Source organism: Panulirus ornatus, chromosome 1, assembly GCF_036320965.1.
Source record: "Panulirus ornatus isolate Po-2019 chromosome 1, ASM3632096v1, whole genome shotgun sequence".
Taxonomy (NCBI): domain Eukaryota; kingdom Metazoa; phylum Arthropoda; class Malacostraca; order Decapoda; family Palinuridae; genus Panulirus; species Panulirus ornatus.
In genome coordinates this window covers 38,150,069-38,168,464 of record NC_092224.1, presented here as the reverse complement: position 1 = coordinate 38,168,464, position 18,396 = coordinate 38,150,069, and the positions used below count along the sequence as shown (strand labels likewise).

Below are 18,396 nucleotides of genomic sequence, written 5' to 3'. Positions count from 1 at the left end.
TTTGAGCAAAAAAAAATGCCAGGCTATAGCCTTGGATTTTTCTTGATTTTTTTGAAGGAATAGATTTTCTTGAAATTTGCAGCATAGATACTTTTATGCATGCTGAATAAGAATCGGTGGTCAAAATCTAAAAATTCGTATGATTAGTCGAGTAGTAAGCATTTAAATTTTATAATTTCTCCAGGTGCTTATTAAACTGTTTATATTATGAATTACAGTGTTTTGACTCCAAATACTTAAATACCATATAGAATAACATCTATACACAGATTTTCATTAAAATCTGTGGAAGTTGAAAATTTGAGCAAAGAAAATGCCAGGCTATACCCTTGGATTTTTCTTGATTTTTTGAAAAAAATATATTTTCTTCACCTTTTCAGCATAGACACTTTTATGTATACTGAATACGAATCTGTTGTGAAAATCTAAAAATTCGTATAATCATTCGAGTAATTAGCATTTAAATTTCATCATAATTAGTTCAGGAGCTAATTAGACGGTTAGTATTATGACTTACAGTCTTTTGACACAAAATATTTAAATACCATATAAAATAACATGTATACACAGATTTTCATTAAAATCTGAGGAAGTTGAAAATCTGAGCAAAAAAGATGCTAGGCTATAGCCTTGGATTTTTCTTGATGTTTTTGAAAAAATAGATTTTCTTGAAATATTGAGTATCGAAGCTTTTATGTATGCTGAATTCGAATCTGGTGTCAAAATTTTAAAATTCATATAATCATTTGAGTAATTAGCATTTAAATTTTATCATAATTTAGTTCAGGAGCTAATTAAATGGTTAATATTTTGACTTACAATCTTTTGACATCAAATATTTGAATACCATTTAAAATAACTTCTATACACAGATTTTCATTAAAATCTGAGGAAGTTGAAAATTTGAGCAAAAAAAAATGCCAGGCTATAGCCTTGGATTTTTCTTGATGTTTTTGAAAAAATAGATTTTCTTGAAATATTGAGTATCGAAGCTTTTATATATGCTAAATACGAATATGGTGTCAAAATTTTAAAATTCATATAATCATTTGAGTAATTAGCATTTAAATTTTATCATAATTTAGTTCAGGAGCTAATTAAACGGTTAATATTTTGACTTACAATCTTTTGACATCAAATATTTGAATACCATTTAGAATAACATCTATACACAGATTTTCATTAAAATCTGAGGAAGTTGAAAATTTGAGCAAAAAAAAATGCCAGGCTATAGCCTTGGATTTTTCTTGATGTTTTTGAAAAAATAGATTTTCTTGAAATATTGAGTATCGAAGCTTTTATATATGCTGAATACGAATATGGTGTCAAAATTTTAAAATTCATACAATCATTTGAGTAATTAGCATTTAAATTTTATCATAATTTAGTTCAGGAGCTAATTAAACGGTTAATATTTTGACTTACAATCTTTTGACATCAAATATTTGAATACCATTTAGAATAACATCTATACACAGATTTTCATTAAAATCTGAGGAAGTTGAAAATTTGAGCAAAAAAAAATGCCAGGCTATAGCCTTGGATTTTTCTTGATTTTTTTGAAGGAATAGATTTTCTTGAAATTTGCAGCATAGATAGTTTTATGCATGCTGAATAAGAATCGGTGGTCAAAATCTAAAAATTCGTATAATTAGTCGAGTAGTAAGCATTTAAATTTTATAATTTCTCCAGGTGCTTATTAAACTGTTTATATTATGAATTACAGTGTTTTGACTCCAAATACTTAAATACCATATAAAATAACATCTATACACAGATTTTCATTAAAATCTGTGGAAGTTGAAAATTTGAGCAAAGAAAATGCCAGGCTATAGCCCTTGGATTTTTCTTGATTTTTTGAAAAAAATATATTTTCTTCACCTTTTCAGCATAGACACTTTTATGTATACTGAATACGAATCTGTTGTGAAAATCTAAAAATTCGTATAATCATTCGAGTAATTAGCATTTAAATTTCATCATAATTAGTTCAGGAGCTAATTAGACGGTTAGTATTATGACTTACAGTCTTTTGACACAAAATATTTAAATACCATATAAAATAACATGTATACACAGATTTTCATTAAAATCTGAGGAAGTTGAAAATCTGAGCAAAAAAGATGCTAGGCTATAGCCTTGGATTTTTCTTGATGTTTTTGAAAAAATAGATTTTCTTGAAATATTGAGTATCGAAGCTTTTATATATGCTGAATACGAATATGGTGTCAAAATTTTAAAATTCATATAATCATTTGAGTAATTAGCATTTAAATTTTATCATAATTTAGTTCAGGAGCTAATTAAACGGTTAATATTTTGACTTACAATCTTTTGACATCAAATATTTGAATACCATTTAGAATAACATCTATACACAGATTTTCATTAAAATCTGAGGAAGTTGAAAATTTGAGCAAAAAAAAATGCCAGGCTATAGCCTTGGATTTTTCTTGATTTTTTTGAAGGAATAGATTTTCTTGAAATTTGCAGCATAGATACTTTTATGCATGCTGAATAAGAATCGGTGGTCAAAATCTAAAAATTCGTATGATTAGTCGAGTAGTAAGCATTTAAATTTTATAATTTCTCCAGGTGCTTATTAAACTGTTTATATTATGAATTACAGTGTTTTGACTCCAAATACTTAAATACCATATAGAATAACATCTATACACAGATTTTCATTAAAATCTGTGGAAGTTGAAAATTTGAGCAAAGAAAATGCCAGGCTATACCCTTGGATTTTTCTTGATTTTTTGAAAAAAATATATTTTCTTCACCTTTTCAGCATAGACACTTTTATGTATACTGAATACGAATCTGTTGTGAAAATCTAAAAATTCGTATAATCATTCGAGTAATTAGCATTTAAATTTCATCATAATTAGTTCAGGAGCTAATTAGACGGTTAGTATTATGACTTACAGTCTTTTGACACAAAATATTTAAATACCATATAAAATAACATGTATACACAGATTTTCATTAAAATCTGAGGAAGTTGAAAATCTGAGCAAAAAAGATGCTAGGCTATAGCCTTGGATTTTTCTTGATGTTTTTGAAAAAATAGATTTTCTTGAAATATTGAGTATCGAAGCTTTTATGTATGCTGAATTCGAATCTGGTGTCAAAATTTTAAAATTCATATAATCATTTGAGTAATTAGCATTTAAATTTTATCATAATTTAGTTCAGGAGCTAATTAAATGGTTAATATTTTGACTTACAATCTTTTGACATCAAATATTTGAATACCATTTAAAATAACTTCTATACACAGATTTTCATTAAAATCTGAGGAAGTTGAAAATTTGAGCAAAAAAAAATGCCAGGCTATAGCCTTGGATTTTTCTTGATGTTTTTGAAAAAATAGATTTTCTTGAAATATTGAGTATCGAAGCTTTTATATATGCTGAATACGAATATGGTGTCAAAATTTTAAAATTCATATAATCATTTGAGTAATTTGCATTTAAATTTTATCATAATTTAGTTCAGGAGCTAATTAAACGGTTAATATTTTGACTTACAATCTTTTGACATCAAATATTTGAATACCATTTAGAATAACATCTATACACAGATTTTCATTAAAATCTGAGGAAGTTGAAAATTTGAGCAAAAAAAAATGCCAGGCTATAGCCTTGGATTTTTCTTGATTTTTTTGAAGGAATAGATTTTCTTGAAATTTGCAGCATAGATACTTTTATGCATGCTGAATAAGAATCGGTGGTCAAAATCTAAAAATTCGTATAATTAGTCGAGTAGTAAGCATTTAAATTTTATAATTTCTCCAGGTGCTTATTAAACTGTTTATATTATGAATTACAGTGTTTTGACTCCAAATACTTAAATACCATATAAAATAACATCTATACACAGATTTTCATTAAAATCTGTGGAAGTTGAAAATTTGAGCAAAGAAAATGCCAGGCTATACCCTTGGATTTTTCTTGATTTTTTGAAAAAAATATATTTTCTTCACCTTTTCAGCATAGACACTTTTATGTATACTGAATACGAATCTGTTGTGAAAATCTAAAAATTCGTATAATCATTCGAGTAATTAGCATTTAAATTTCATCATAATTAGTTCAGGAGCTAATTAGACGGTTAGTATTATGACTTACAGTCTTTTGACACAAAATATTTAAGTACCATATAAAATAACATGTATACACAGATTTTCATTAAAATCTGAGGAAGTTGAAAATCTGAGCAAAAAAGATGCTAGGCTATAGCCTTGGATTTTTCTTGATGTTTTTGAAAAAATAGATTTTCTTGAAATATTGAGTATCGAAGCTTTTATATATGCTGAATACGAATATGGTGTCAAAATTTTAAAATTCATATAATCATTTGAGTAATTAGCATTTAAATTTTATCATAATTTAGTTCAGGAGCTAATTAAACGGTTAATATTTTGACTTACAATCTTTTGACATCAAATATTTGAATACCATTTAGAATAACATCTATACACAGATTTTCATTAAAATCTGAGGAAGTTGAAAATTTGAGCAAAAAAAAATGCCAGGCTATAGCCTTGGATTTTTCTTGATTTTTTTGAAGGAATAGATTTTCTTGAAATTTGCAGCATAGATACTTTTATGCATGCTGAATAAGAATCGGTGGTCAAAATCTAAAAATTCGTATGATTAGTCGAGTAGTAAGCATTTAAATTTTATAATTTCTCCAGGTGCTTATTAAACTGTTTATATTATGAATTACAGTGTTTTGACTCCAAATACTTAAATACCATATAGAATAACATCTATACACAGATTTTCATTAAAATCTGTGGAAGTTGAAAATTTGAGCAAAGAAAATGCCAGGCTATACCCTTGGATTTTTCTTGATTTTTTGAAAAAAATATATTTTCTTCACCTTTTCAGCATAGACACTTTTATGTATACTGAATACGAATCTGTTGTGAAAATCTAAAAATTCGTATAATCATTCGAGTAATTAGCATTTAAATTTCATCATAATTAGTTCAGGAGCTAATTAGACGGTTAGTATTATGACTTACAGTCTTTTGACACAAAATATTTAAATACCATATAAAATAACATGTATACACAGATTTTCATTAAAATCTGAGGAAGTTGAAAATCTGAGCAAAAAAGATGCTAGGCTATAGCCTTGGATTTTTCTTGATGTTTTTGAAAAAATAGATTTTCTTGAAATATTGAGTATCGAAGCTTTTATGTATGCTGAATTCGAATCTGGTGTCAAAATTTTAAAATTCATATAATCATTTGAGTAATTAGCATTTAAATTTTATCATAATTTAGTTCAGGAGCTAATTAAATGGTTAATATTTTGACTTACAATCTTTTGACATCAAATATTTGAATACCATTTAAAATAACTTCTATACACAGATTTTCATTAAAATCTGAGGAAGTTGAAAATTTGAGCAAAAAAAAATGCCAGGCTATAGCCTTGGATTTTTCTTGATGTTTTTGAAAAAATAGATTTTCTTGAAATATTGAGTATCGAAGCTTTTATATATGCTGAATACGAATATGGTGTCAAAATTTTAAAATTCATATAATCATTTGAGTAATTTGCATTTAAATTTTATCATAATTTAGTTCAGGAGCTAATTAAACGGTTAATATTTTGACTTACAATCTTTTGACATCAAATATTTGAATACCATTTAGAATAACATCTATACACAGATTTTCATTAAAATCTGAGGAAGTTGAAAATTTGAGCAAAAAAAAATGCCAGGCTATAGCCTTGGATTTTTCTTGATTTTTTTGAAGGAATAGATTTTCTTGAAATTTGCAGCATAGATACTTTTATGCATGCTGAATAAGAATCGGTGGTCAAAATCTAAAAATTCGTATAATTAGTCGAGTAGTAAGCATTTAAATTTTATAATTTCTCCAGGTGCTTATTAAACTGTTTATATTATGAATTACAGTGTTTTGACTCCAAATACTTAAATACCATATAAAATAACATCTATACACAGATTTTCATTAAAATCTGTGGAAGTTGAAAATTTGAGCAAAGAAAATGCCAGGCTATACCCTTGGATTTTTCTTGATTTTTTGAAAAATATATTTTCTTCACCTTTTCAGCATAGACACTTTTATGTATACTGAATACGAGTCTGTTGTGAAAATCTAAAAATTCGTATAATCATTCGAGTAATTAGCATTTAGATTTCATCATAATTAGTTCAGGAGCTAATTAGACGGTTAGTATTATGACTTACAGTCTTTTGACACAAATATTTAAATACCATATAAAATAACATGTATACACAGATTTTCATTAAAATCTGAGGAAGTTGAAAATCTGAGCAAAAAAGATGCTAGGCTATAGCCTTGGATTTTTCTTGATGTTTTTGAAAAAATAGATTTTCTTGAAATATTGAGTATCGAAGCTTTTATATATGCTGAATACGAATATGGTGTCAAAATTTTAAAATTCATATAATCATTTGAGTAATTAGCATTTAAATTTTATCATAATTTAGTTCAGGAGCTAATTAAACGGTTAATATTTTGACTTACAATCTTTTGACATCAAATATTTGAATACCATTTAGAATAACATCTATACACAGATTTTCATTAAAATCTGAGGAAGTTGAAAATTTGAGCAAAAAAAAATGCCAGGCTATAGCCTTGGATTTTTCTTGATTTTTTTGAAGGAATAGATTTTCTTGAAATTTGCAGCATAGATACTTTTATGCATGCTGAATAAGAATCGGTGGTCAAAATCTAAAAATTCGTATGATTAGTCGAGTAGTAAGCATTTAAATTTTATAATTTCTCCAGGTGCTTATTAAACTGTTTATATTATGAATTACAGTGTTTTGACTCCAAATACTTAAATACCATATAAAATAACATCTATACACAGATTTTCATTAAAATCTGTGGAAGTTGAAAATTTGAGCAAAGAAAATGCCAGGCTATACCCTTGGATTTTTCTTGATTTTTTGAAAAAAATATATTTTCTTCACCTTTTCAGCATAGACACTTTTATGTATACTGAATACGAATCTGTTGTGAAAATCTAAAATTCGTATAATCATTCGAGTAATTAGCATTTAAATTTCATCATAATTAGTTCAGGAGCTAATTAGACGGTTAGTATTATGACTTACAGTCTTTTGACACAAAATATTTAAATACCATATAAAATAACATGTATACACAGATTTTCATTAAAATCTGAGGAAGTTGAAAATCTGAGCAAAAAAGATGCTAGGCTATAGCCTTGGATTTTTCTTGATGTTTTTGAAAAAATAGATTTTCTTGAAATATTGAGTATCGAAGCTTTTATGTATGCTGAATTCGAATCTGGTGTCAAAATTTTAAAATTCATATAATCATTTGAGTAATTAGCATTTAAATTTTATCATAATTTAGTTCAGGAGCTAATTAAATGGTTAATATTTTGACTTACAATCTTTTGACATCAAATATTTGAATACCATTTAAAATAACTTCTATACACAGATTTTCATTAAAATCTGAGGAAGTTGAAAATTTGAGCAAAAAAAAATGCCAGGCTATAGCCTTGGATTTTTCTTGATGTTTTTGAAAAAATAGATTTTCTTGAAATATTGAGTATCGAAGCTTTTATATATGCTGAATACGAATATGGTGTCAAAATTTTAAAATTCATATAATCATTTGAGTAATTAGCATTTAAATTTTATCATAATTTAGTTCAGGAGCTAATTAAACGGTTAATATTTTGACTTACAATCTTTTGACATCAAATATTTGAATACCATTTAGAATAACATCTATACACAGATTTTCATTAAAATCTGAGGAAGTTGAAAATTTGAGCAAAAAAAAATGCCAGGCTATAGCCTTGGATTTTTCTTGATTTTTTTGAAGGAATAGATTTTCTTGAAATTTGCAGCATAGATACTTTTATGCATGCTGAATAAGAATCGGTGGTCAAAATCTAAAAATTCGTATAATTAGTCGAGTAGTAAGCATTTAAATTTTATAATTTCTCCAGGTGCTTATTAAACTGTTTATATTATGAATTACAGTGTTTTGACTCCAAATACTTAAATACCATATAAAATAACATCTATACACAGATTTTCATTAAAATCTGTGGAAGTTGAAAATTTGAGCAAAGAAAATGCCAGGCTATACCCTTGGATTTTTCTTGATTTTTTGAAAAAAATATATTTTCTTCACCTTTTCAGCATAGACACTTTTATGTATACTGAATACGAATCTGTTGTGAAAATCTAAAAATTCGTATAATCATTCGAGTAATTAGCATTCAAATTTCATCATAATTAGTTCAGGAGCTAATTAGACGGTTAGTATTATGACTTACAGTCTTTTGACACAAAATATTTAAGTACCATATAAAATAACATGTATACACAGATTTTCATTAAAATCTGAGGAAGTTGAAAATCTGAGCAAAAAAGATGCTAGGCTATAGCCTTGGATTTTTCTTGATGTTTTTGAAAAAATAGATTTTCTTGAAATATTGAGTATCGAAGCTTTTATATATGCTGAATACGAATATGGTGTCAAAATTTAAAATTCATATAATCATTTGAGTAATTAGCATTTAAATTTTATCATAATTTAGTTCAGGAGCTAATTAAACGGTTAATATTTTGACTTACAATCTTTTGACATCAAATATTTGAATACCATTTAGAATAACATCTATACACAGATTTTCATTAAAATCTGAGGAAGTTGAAAATTTGAGCAAAAAAAAATGCCAGGCTATAGCCTTGGATTTTTCTTGATTTTTTTGAAGGAATAGATTTTCTTGAAATTTGCAGCATAGATACTTTTATGCATGCTGAATAAGAATCGGTGGTCAAAATCTAAAAATTCGTATGATTAGTCGAGTAGTAAGCATTTAAATTTTATAATTTCTCCAGGTGCTTATTAAACTGTTTATATTATGAATTACAGTGTTTTGACTCCAAATACTTAAATACCATATAGAATAACATCTATACACAGATTTTCATTAAAATCTGTGGAAGTTGAAAATTTGAGCAAAGAAAATGCCAGGCTATACCCTTGGATTTTTCTTGATTTTTTGAAAAAAATATATTTTCTTCACCTTTTCAGCATAGACACTTTTATGTATACTGAATACGAATCTGTTGTGAAAATCTGAAAATTCGTATAATCATTCGAGTAATTAGCATTTAAATTTCATCATAATTAGTTCAGGAGCTAATTAGACGGTTAGTATTATGACTTACAGTCTTTTGACACAAAATATTTAAATACCATATAAAATAACATGTATACACAGATTTTCATTAAAATCTGAGGAAGTTGAAAATCTGAGCAAAAAAGATGCTAGGCTATAGCCTTGGATTTTTCTTGATGTTTTTGAAAAAATAGATTTTCTTGAGATATTGAGTATCGAAGCTTTTATGTATGCTGAATACGAATCTGGTGTCAAAATTTTAAAATTCATATAATCATTTGAGTAATTAGCATTTAAATTTTATCATAATTTAGTTCAGGAGCTAATTAAATGGTTAATATTTTGACTTACAATCTTTTGACATCAAATATTTCAATACCATTTAAAATAACTTCTATACACAGATTTTCATTAAAATCTGAGGAAGTTGAAAATTTGAGCAAAAAAAAATGCCAGGCTATAGCCTTGGATTTTTCTTGATGTTTTTGAAAAAATAGATTTTCTTGAAATATTGAGTATCGAAGCTTTTATATATGCTGAATACGAATATGGTGTCAAAATTTTAAAATTCATATAATCATTTGAGTAATTTGCATTTAAATTTTATCATAATTTAGTTCAGGAGCTAATTAAACGGTTAATATTTTGACTTACAATCTTTTGACATCAAATATTTGAATACCATTTAGAATAACATCTATACACAGATTTTCATTAAAATCTGAGGAAGTTGAAAATTTGAGCAAAAAAAAATGCCAGGCTATAGCCTTGGATTTTTCTTGATTTTTTTGAAGGAATAGATTTTCTTGAAATTTGCAGCATAGATACTTTTATGCATGCTGAATAAGAATCGGTGGTCAAAATCTAAAAATTCGTATGATTAGTCGAGTAGTAAGCATTTAAATTTTATAATTTCTCCAGGTGCTTATTAAACTGTTTATATTATGAATTACAGTGTTTTGACTCCAAATACTTAAATACCATATAAAATAACATCTATACACAGATTTTCATTAAAATCTGTGGAAGTTGAAAATTTGAGCAAAGAAAATGCCCTTGGATTTTTCTTGATTTTTTGAAAAAAATATATTTTCTTCACCTTTTCAGCATAGACACTTTTATGTATACTGAATACGAATCTGTTGTGAAAATCTAAAAATTCGTATAATCATTCGAGTAATTAGCATTTAAATTTCATCATAATTAGTTCAGGAGCTAATTAGACGGTTAGTATTATGACTTACAGTCTTTTGACACAAAATATTTAAATACCATATAAAATAACATGTATACACAGATTTTCATTAAAATCTGAGGAAGTTGAAAATTTGAGCAAAAAAAATGCAAGGCTATAGCCTTGGATTTTTCTTGATGTTTTTGAAAAAGATAGATTTTCTTGAAATTTTGAGCATAGAAGCTTTTATGTACGCTGAATACGAATCTGCTGTCAATATTTTAAAATTCGTATAATCATTCGAGTGATTAGCATTTAAATATCATCATAATTAGTTCAGGAACTAATTAAACGGTTAATATTCTGGCACAGTCTTTTGACACCAAATATTTAAATACCGCATAAAATAACATCTATACACAGATTTTCATTAAAATCTGAGGAAGTTGAAAATTTGAGCAAAAAAAAAAAAATGCAAGGCCTTGGATTTTTCTTGATTTTTTTGAAAAAACAGATTTTCTTGAAATATGCAGCACAGATACTTTTATGCATGCTGAATACGAAACTGTGGTTAAAATCTGAAAATTCGTATAATTAGTCGAGTAGTTAGCATTCAAATCTTATAATTTCTCCAGGTGCTAATTAAACGGTTAATATTATGAATTACAGTGTTTTGACTCCAAATACTTATATACCATATAAAATAACACCTATACACAGATTTTCATTAAAATCTGGGAAAGTTGAAAATTTGAGCAAAAAAAAAAAAAGATGACAGGCTATACCCTTGGATTTTTCTTGATTTTTTTAAAAAAATATATTTTCTTCACCTTTTCGGCATAGATACTTTTATGTATGCTGAATACGAATCTGTCGTGAAAATCTAAAAATTCGTATGATTAGTTCAGTAATTAGCATTTAAATTTTATCATAATTTGTCCAGGTGCTAATCAACCAGTTAATATCATGAATTACAGTATTTTGACTCTAAATACTTAAATACCATATAAGATATCATCTATACACAGATTTTCATTAAAATCTGAGGAAGTTGAAAATCTGAGCAAAAAAAAATGCAAGGCTATTGCCTTGGATTTTTCTTGATGTTTTTGAAAAGATTGATTTTCTTGAAATTTTGAGCATAGAAGCTTTTATGTATGCTGAATACGAATCTGGTGTCAAAATTTTAAAATTCGTATAATTATTCGGGTAATTAACATTTAAATTTTATCATAATTAGTTCAGGAGCTAATTAAACGGTTAATATTATGACTTACAGTCTTTTGACACCAAATCTCTGAATCAATAATAGATCTATTGAGAAACTAAAGTACAGATAAACTGCCAAGGTTAGAGGTTAAGCAATGATGTTATATATGGGATATGTGATGAATGACTCCTTGTAGCTTCCCTCATGCATGTAGTGAAGTGGAAACTGCAAGTGATCCTGTAAATCTATTGCTTAATGTGCAATAAACGTAGTTACTGTCCATGCTTCAAGCGCCTTTAGGAGATAATGCTGCAAGTCATAGTGATGCAGGAGTAAAGCATTATGCTAGTTACTCTGGAGATTGGGACTCGATATCCCTTGATGGGTAAAAATGAAAGGACCACTCCCGCATGGGAGAATGTCTCCACATAGAGCGAGTGTTTGCTGATGACCACGAAGGAAAATGGAACACATTAAGTCCTCAGTGTACTTTCGTGTATTACATGTTCCGGGGAGACTAATGATAAAACACATTCTGTCTTCCCTAAAGAAATACGACACGAAAGCGCATTTATTTTTTCCTTGCGGTTATCAGTTGATACTTAGATAACGCGCATTAATGTGATACCGCTGCAAGAGGTAATACATTGTGGCGTTATGTTCGTCCTCATTAATCATCACTGATCATGATTAACTCCTGAACAGTCATTGCGGAGCAAGTGGTAATTGAGGGTGGCATTGAGGACCATCGCAACGCCCGGTTCTCCATGAAGCATCTGCAACCGGCATGGCTCAGCGAAGAGGAGGAGAAGCTTCCCGTGTGGGTGTCCGATGCCGAGTTCTTCTTCCGCCTCAACCACTCAAGACTCCTCACCTCCCGCCTCACATGGAGACCAGAAATCGAATATGAATTAATGGTAAAGTTTTTTAATTTCATCTCGCTATTATTTTATGCAGGAGTCTATAAACAGGAAGACTACATTATATCCTAATAACTGTATTACATAGAGAAATACATCTCTATTGTATCAATTCTCCATTTAATATGAAGTTCATTTTTTCCAGAGTGAGGTGGGAGAGTTAATCGGCGCCTCGTACGATCTACGTCAGAGTCTGGAGGACTGGATAAACCAGGCGATTATAAAGGCAGGAGATGAAGCACTTGCTCGAACACAGCCAATTCTACGAGATTTGTCTGCCGTTTCCAAGCCACTTCTCTTTGACTTTAGGTAAGTTTAACTTCGCCTAACATGACCAGAATTCTAAGGCAGGAAATATAGAAGAATCACTGATATTTCTCGTGGTAAAAAAGTTACAGTTAATAGCTGAATTAACGTTACTTCAGTCGTTCAACGGTCATAATTCTCAACATGAATAAACAAAGTATTTGATTCTTTTCTTTTTCATATACTATATTCATGTTGCTTAAGTCTAACATAAACAACCTTACCAGTCTGCCCAACATATAGCATATCACAATTTTCACTAGGGATTCTGTAAACGCAGCCCGCAGGACAAGAATCAAATGCCTTATTTATTCATGTTAAAAATCATGACCAATGTATTGACTGGGGTAACGATGATTAAATTACTAAGTGTAACTCCTTCACTTCGAGAAATATCACTGAATCTTCTATCATTACATACACAAAGAACTGTAACATCAATATTAGCGAAAGTCTGTACAAACTTGATACCTTTATCGTAGGCAAAATATATAAACAGTTCACTTTCCTGTCCACACAATAAGATTTCATGACAAGCATGATGTCAAACCCGAACACCATTAACCCGAACACCACCATCCGGTAACGCTTGTTCACCAATGATGTCTTAGCCATGTCTTTTCCTTGTATATCAACTGACTGTTCTGCGTCTTCTGTCACATTCTTGTATCTCCCCTGACGATGTGATCATTACACGAAAGTGCACCTGGGAACTTATCGTGTTTCATTTTCCTCGTGGTTATATGCATACTATGTGTGTGTGTGTATGTGTGTGTGTGTGTGTGTGTGTGTGTATGTATGTGTGTGTGTGTGTGTGTGTGTGTGTGTGTGTGTGTAATCACGGCACGCTTTTGCGTTTCATTAAATTTCAAGGATTCTTTTCCCAGGCGACTATTATGTCGTGTTCACTGGGTATAAACTGGAGGATTTGTTAGTGATTTATGATCCTCATTATCACGCTAATCTCTGTTTATAACTGGAAGGTAGATTAAATGTTGCTAAGCTCGTTCGTTGTCTGTGGGAGAAAGACAAAGGATTCTGTAAACTCGTGAGTTATTGAAACTCCAGAATGATATCAGAAAATATCTTTAGCGTTTGGATTTACGAAGGTTGATCATACGATTAAGATATAAATTGGAAAAAAAAATTACTATAGGTTTTCTAATGTTTAACCTTATCACACACGAAGGTAGAAGGACAGCTACAGCAGTTGGGCAAACTAGGTTGTAATTCTCCTAAGTTTGCGTCGTCTTGTGGTGTAATACTACATACAGCCCATGTTGCTTGATGGAAGTAACGCTCATGATGTTCCTCATTAGTATAGGATGTAAAGTTCCTGACGTTCCTTACCATTGCACGATGTAGCATTCCTGACGTTCCTTGCCTGTGTATGTAGGTGAGTAACATTCCGTATTGTCTTCCCTGCAGGAACGAGTCGCAACAGTTCGTGGACGACCTCTGGCTGCTCTACTACAACATCAACTCGACGACGTCGGAGATGCGGATCCAGGACTCCCTTAAGTTCATCATAGACAAGATTATGGAAACCCTAGAGGGAATGTAAGTCCTGTCATCCTCTCGTTCACTGCCCACAGGTCCCACTCCAACACAATTCCTTCCCTAAATTCTGAAACTCCCAAGATCTTTACACCCAATCAAAAACCAAAAGATATCTTTCGTGGCTTTATCTCCAGCTTTCAACCACTATTAGCTGATTCTTACTAAGGCTGTAAGAATCAAGCTAACTATATCCATCAATAGGCAAAGAATATCTTGGAACACCATCTTCAGCTGTTAAAGATCAAGACCACGTACGCTCTCATTGTGTTCTGGTAGTAAATAAACAAAGAAGCTCCAAGCTTTCGACTGTATTTCAAGCCATTTTCAAGGATTGTTGGAAATGCTTAAAATGCACTTGAAAGCTTAGAACTTCTGTGTTTATTTCCAGCAAGTTTATTCGCATTACTCCCGCTTATGTATGTGACATCATAAAAACCTCAGATATATCCAAGTCTCTAAAAAAAAAAAAGCACCATTCAAAAAGAATTATAGTTAATCTCTTAATCATCTTACTAGTCTTTTGATGTTAAAAGCTTTGGTAAAACCCCGCTTTAGAGAGTGTACTTAACATTCATCAATATGTTTCATGAGACTTTCACGTGCAAGCGTTGTATACCTTAACCGACCACTGGTACATATGTGAATGACGCTGTCTTTTGTGCTTTGGCCAGCCCGACGGTACAGGGTCTGAAGACGAAGCTGGAGAGCGGCGTGCTGAGGACCCACCTGGTGGAACTGATGAAGAACCTCCAAAACGTGTATGACCACCTCATTTCTGTAAGTCGCCCAGATCGATCACACACACACACACACACACACACACACACACACACACACACTGACACTGTTCCTATAACCTCATTTATCAAGTCATTTTACCCCGTCTGGCATTACTGTGGTACTCACAGTTACTATCATTATATCTATAGCTTTAACAGTAAGTACATGTTCCATTATATATAACTAATCTTCACCCAGCATGGATATAGTTTTGAGATATAGTTTTTTTCCCCTCCTGGCATCCAAAAACGTTCATGGTATTTACTGTTCCATCTATCTTATGATCGATCGATGTTTCTAATGCCTTTAACTCCTTTCACATTTGTATAAGAAGCATCAAATGTATACAGCTTATCAGTTTACTCTCATATAGCATCATATTTCTATACTTTCCTGTTTATAATCATCTATATCGCACATAATGTATTACCTTAAGACATCACTCCACTCAAGTGAGGGTTAACACACACACACACACACACACACATTAATCAATTTCCTCTTCTTCACTTAATCGTTCTTTCCTTCGTTTACTCTGACCAATAAACCAGACCATAATCTTTTTCCTCACTCATTTCCTAACATAAGAGGATTAGTATGTAATTCAGTTCATCAACAATACTTATACTTTTCATTCATTCATTTTTGTCAAATGTGTTCATTTTTTCCATTCCCATTTCCCAACTTCATCACCTCATTCATTTCCCCTTTCCCCTTCCTCCTCCTTTATTAGATCCCTACACCTGTATATTGTCCCTTCCATATGACTCATCTTGTCTCTGTCGCCCTCCCGCAGGACGAGTCAGGAAAGGGACTGAAGGACAAGCTCAAGGAGTTACTCTCATCCTTCGCTGAGGTCTACGACCACGTAAGTCTCTCCAGCATCCACCACGTCCTTTCGATATGTGATCTGCATACAGTGCATGAGGTGCACGCTAGTTAGGGGCCTTGTATGACTTGCACGCCTGGTGATGTCCTATGTGAGGTGCACCCCAGGTGCATGAGGTGCGCTAGGGTGATGCCTTGCAAAATGTGCACGCTGGGACTTGCAATGGTGTGCACGCTGGGACTTGCAATGGCTGTGCACGCTGGGACTTGCAATAACGTGTACGATAGTTAAAGTGTTCGTGATATTCATAGGATTCTTATGCCTCCCATAAATTTATCACTTTTCCCAAGTTTAGTTATATTTTTTTCAATTTATTTCAAGAGTGCTGAACAGTGCATAAAAAATTCATTATATATGAGCTTAATTGCATTTGTTCTGTATGTAGGGTTTTGTTTTCAAATACTTCAATCTTTTATCATGGAGCACTTACACATCTCTAGTTAATTTTCTTTGAATAACTACAAATGTGATTACTTTCAGTCCTTCTTGGCCTCGAAATTTATCACGTAGTGCCGAATAGAACTCAGTGCACGATGATAACTCGGTATGGTACGATAGCCCTCAGGCAGTCCTCTGTTGTCGTGCTTTTGTAGACGTACGATCTCTCCTCCCACAGTTCGCCAAGCAGCTGCGAAGGCGAGTGAGCGAGTCGGTGCAAGGCTTCACGGAGCAGGTGGGCGAGTGGCTGCGGCGCAAATGGAGGGCCGTCTACGACAACTACAAGCCTCACATCCTCAGGACATTCGATGACGTGGAGACGAACGCCTGGATCATCGCACAGAATCTCATGGGTGAGACACACACACACACACACACACACACACACACACACACACTGTCACAGAACACAAAATGTCCTTATGACAGGAGGATTCGAACTGCTACCACTTGTGTGGGAGCTGGGGACGCTAACGCCTAGGCTACAGAGTCCATACTAGAGAAATGATTATTCGATTACTAGTAATCGAATATCCTTCGCCTCACGCCCATGAGCAACGTGGTCTCCACCGGTCATAACCAGTCAGGCTCACATTATCCAGTAGCTAACACTTTTGACCGCCAATGTTAGCAATTGGTTAACGTGGGCCTGATGGGGAATGGACCAAATTTCTCTCTTATGGCCTCCGTAGCATTTCAGCCATCCTCCTCAATTCCCACACAAAATGCTAATCAACCTCGGCTCATTGAGAACGGAGGGTGGGAGGTGGAAGACAGTCATAAATTACAATAACCAAATGAGGTGATAAATACCTTCTTCAAGGGTTTAAGTATTTGAAGACGATAATACTTAGGACTGAATTCTCTCTCTAAATAACAAAACTGGTGGAAATTCATCCCAAATATCTATACACAGACAAGATCAGAATGCAGCAAGTCAGTAACATTGAAAGCTACGTGTCTCCACTACAGAATCGCTACAGAGGGTGGGTCTGGAGATCAAGTCATCAGCCTACTACCGTCGCATCGAGGAGCTGGTCACCTACCTGGAGGACATCTACAGGGACTTCACGGAGAAGTCGAAGCGGGAGAACTTGGAGAAGTATTACACAATGATCGTCGAGAAGGTTAAGACTGGCATGAGACTCGTCATGGATAGAGGTGAGGCACTAGAAATGTTCGGGAAATATTTTCAACTGACATCATCAGATAAAGTATGAATTAAATGTCCCATATTCATTCTCACTTTATTCTTGAAACACACGAAACGTTTCGGCCACAAGAACACTGCCCATCTTCAGTCAAATTGATTAGGAATAATACAGCACAATATGAAGAACAAAACACGAGTGAATCATATCTTGAAATGTTACAAATAAGATCAATGACGTAGATTATGTATGTTGATTGGTGGACCGTGTTCCTTCGGAGTTCACGCATGGTCGTGTGATCGGTAGAGAGGTAACACTTTACCTAATTACTTACGTTCGTGGTTCTGATGTCCATATTTCAACTCCATATGTTAATGCTTGCATGAGTATAGTGTTAGCTGTGCGTCTCTTTATTTCTATAAGAGTGTGTTTCTCCAGCAATAGGAATGACATATCCAACTCTATTCTGGATATTCTGTTTTCCCTTTTATCGGTTTCAAAACCCTCTTTGTCTGAGAATTTGACTCAGGCATATTTGAATTCTGTTGGTAGTGGATAGTATCTAGAGATTTGATCTTTTGTTCAAAACTTATTGATCTCTTACAAATACGATAACCTCAGATTCGATCTTATTCATTTTCAAGTCCACAGTCATTTGATACTCTGACCCATATTTTCATCCCTTCCTGAGGAGATCCTCGGTTCGATTCCCAGTGGCGTATACCATCTGCATATGCAGTAGGTGTGACTGCTGATTCTTGATATTGGTTTAC

The 18,396-nt window shown here is 31.8% G+C and overlaps 1 protein-coding gene across 1 annotated transcript in view; it reads left to right on the top strand.

Moving 5' to 3' along the window:
- Window positions 1-18,396, top strand: part of LOC139748707 (uncharacterized) — a 128,556-nt gene that overhangs the window by 89,504 nt on the left and 20,656 nt on the right. Inside the window, exons 60-66 of the mRNA XM_071662063.1 lie at window positions 12,285-12,496; window positions 12,645-12,808; window positions 14,234-14,365; window positions 15,037-15,142; window positions 15,942-16,013; window positions 16,651-16,825; window positions 17,445-17,633. Of these exons, the coding sequence (XP_071518164.1) occupies window positions 12,285-12,496; window positions 12,645-12,808; window positions 14,234-14,365; window positions 15,037-15,142; window positions 15,942-16,013; window positions 16,651-16,825; window positions 17,445-17,633 (1,050 nt within the window). The remainder of the gene's footprint in view (window positions 1-12,284; window positions 12,497-12,644; window positions 12,809-14,233; window positions 14,366-15,036; window positions 15,143-15,941; window positions 16,014-16,650; window positions 16,826-17,444; window positions 17,634-18,396) is intronic.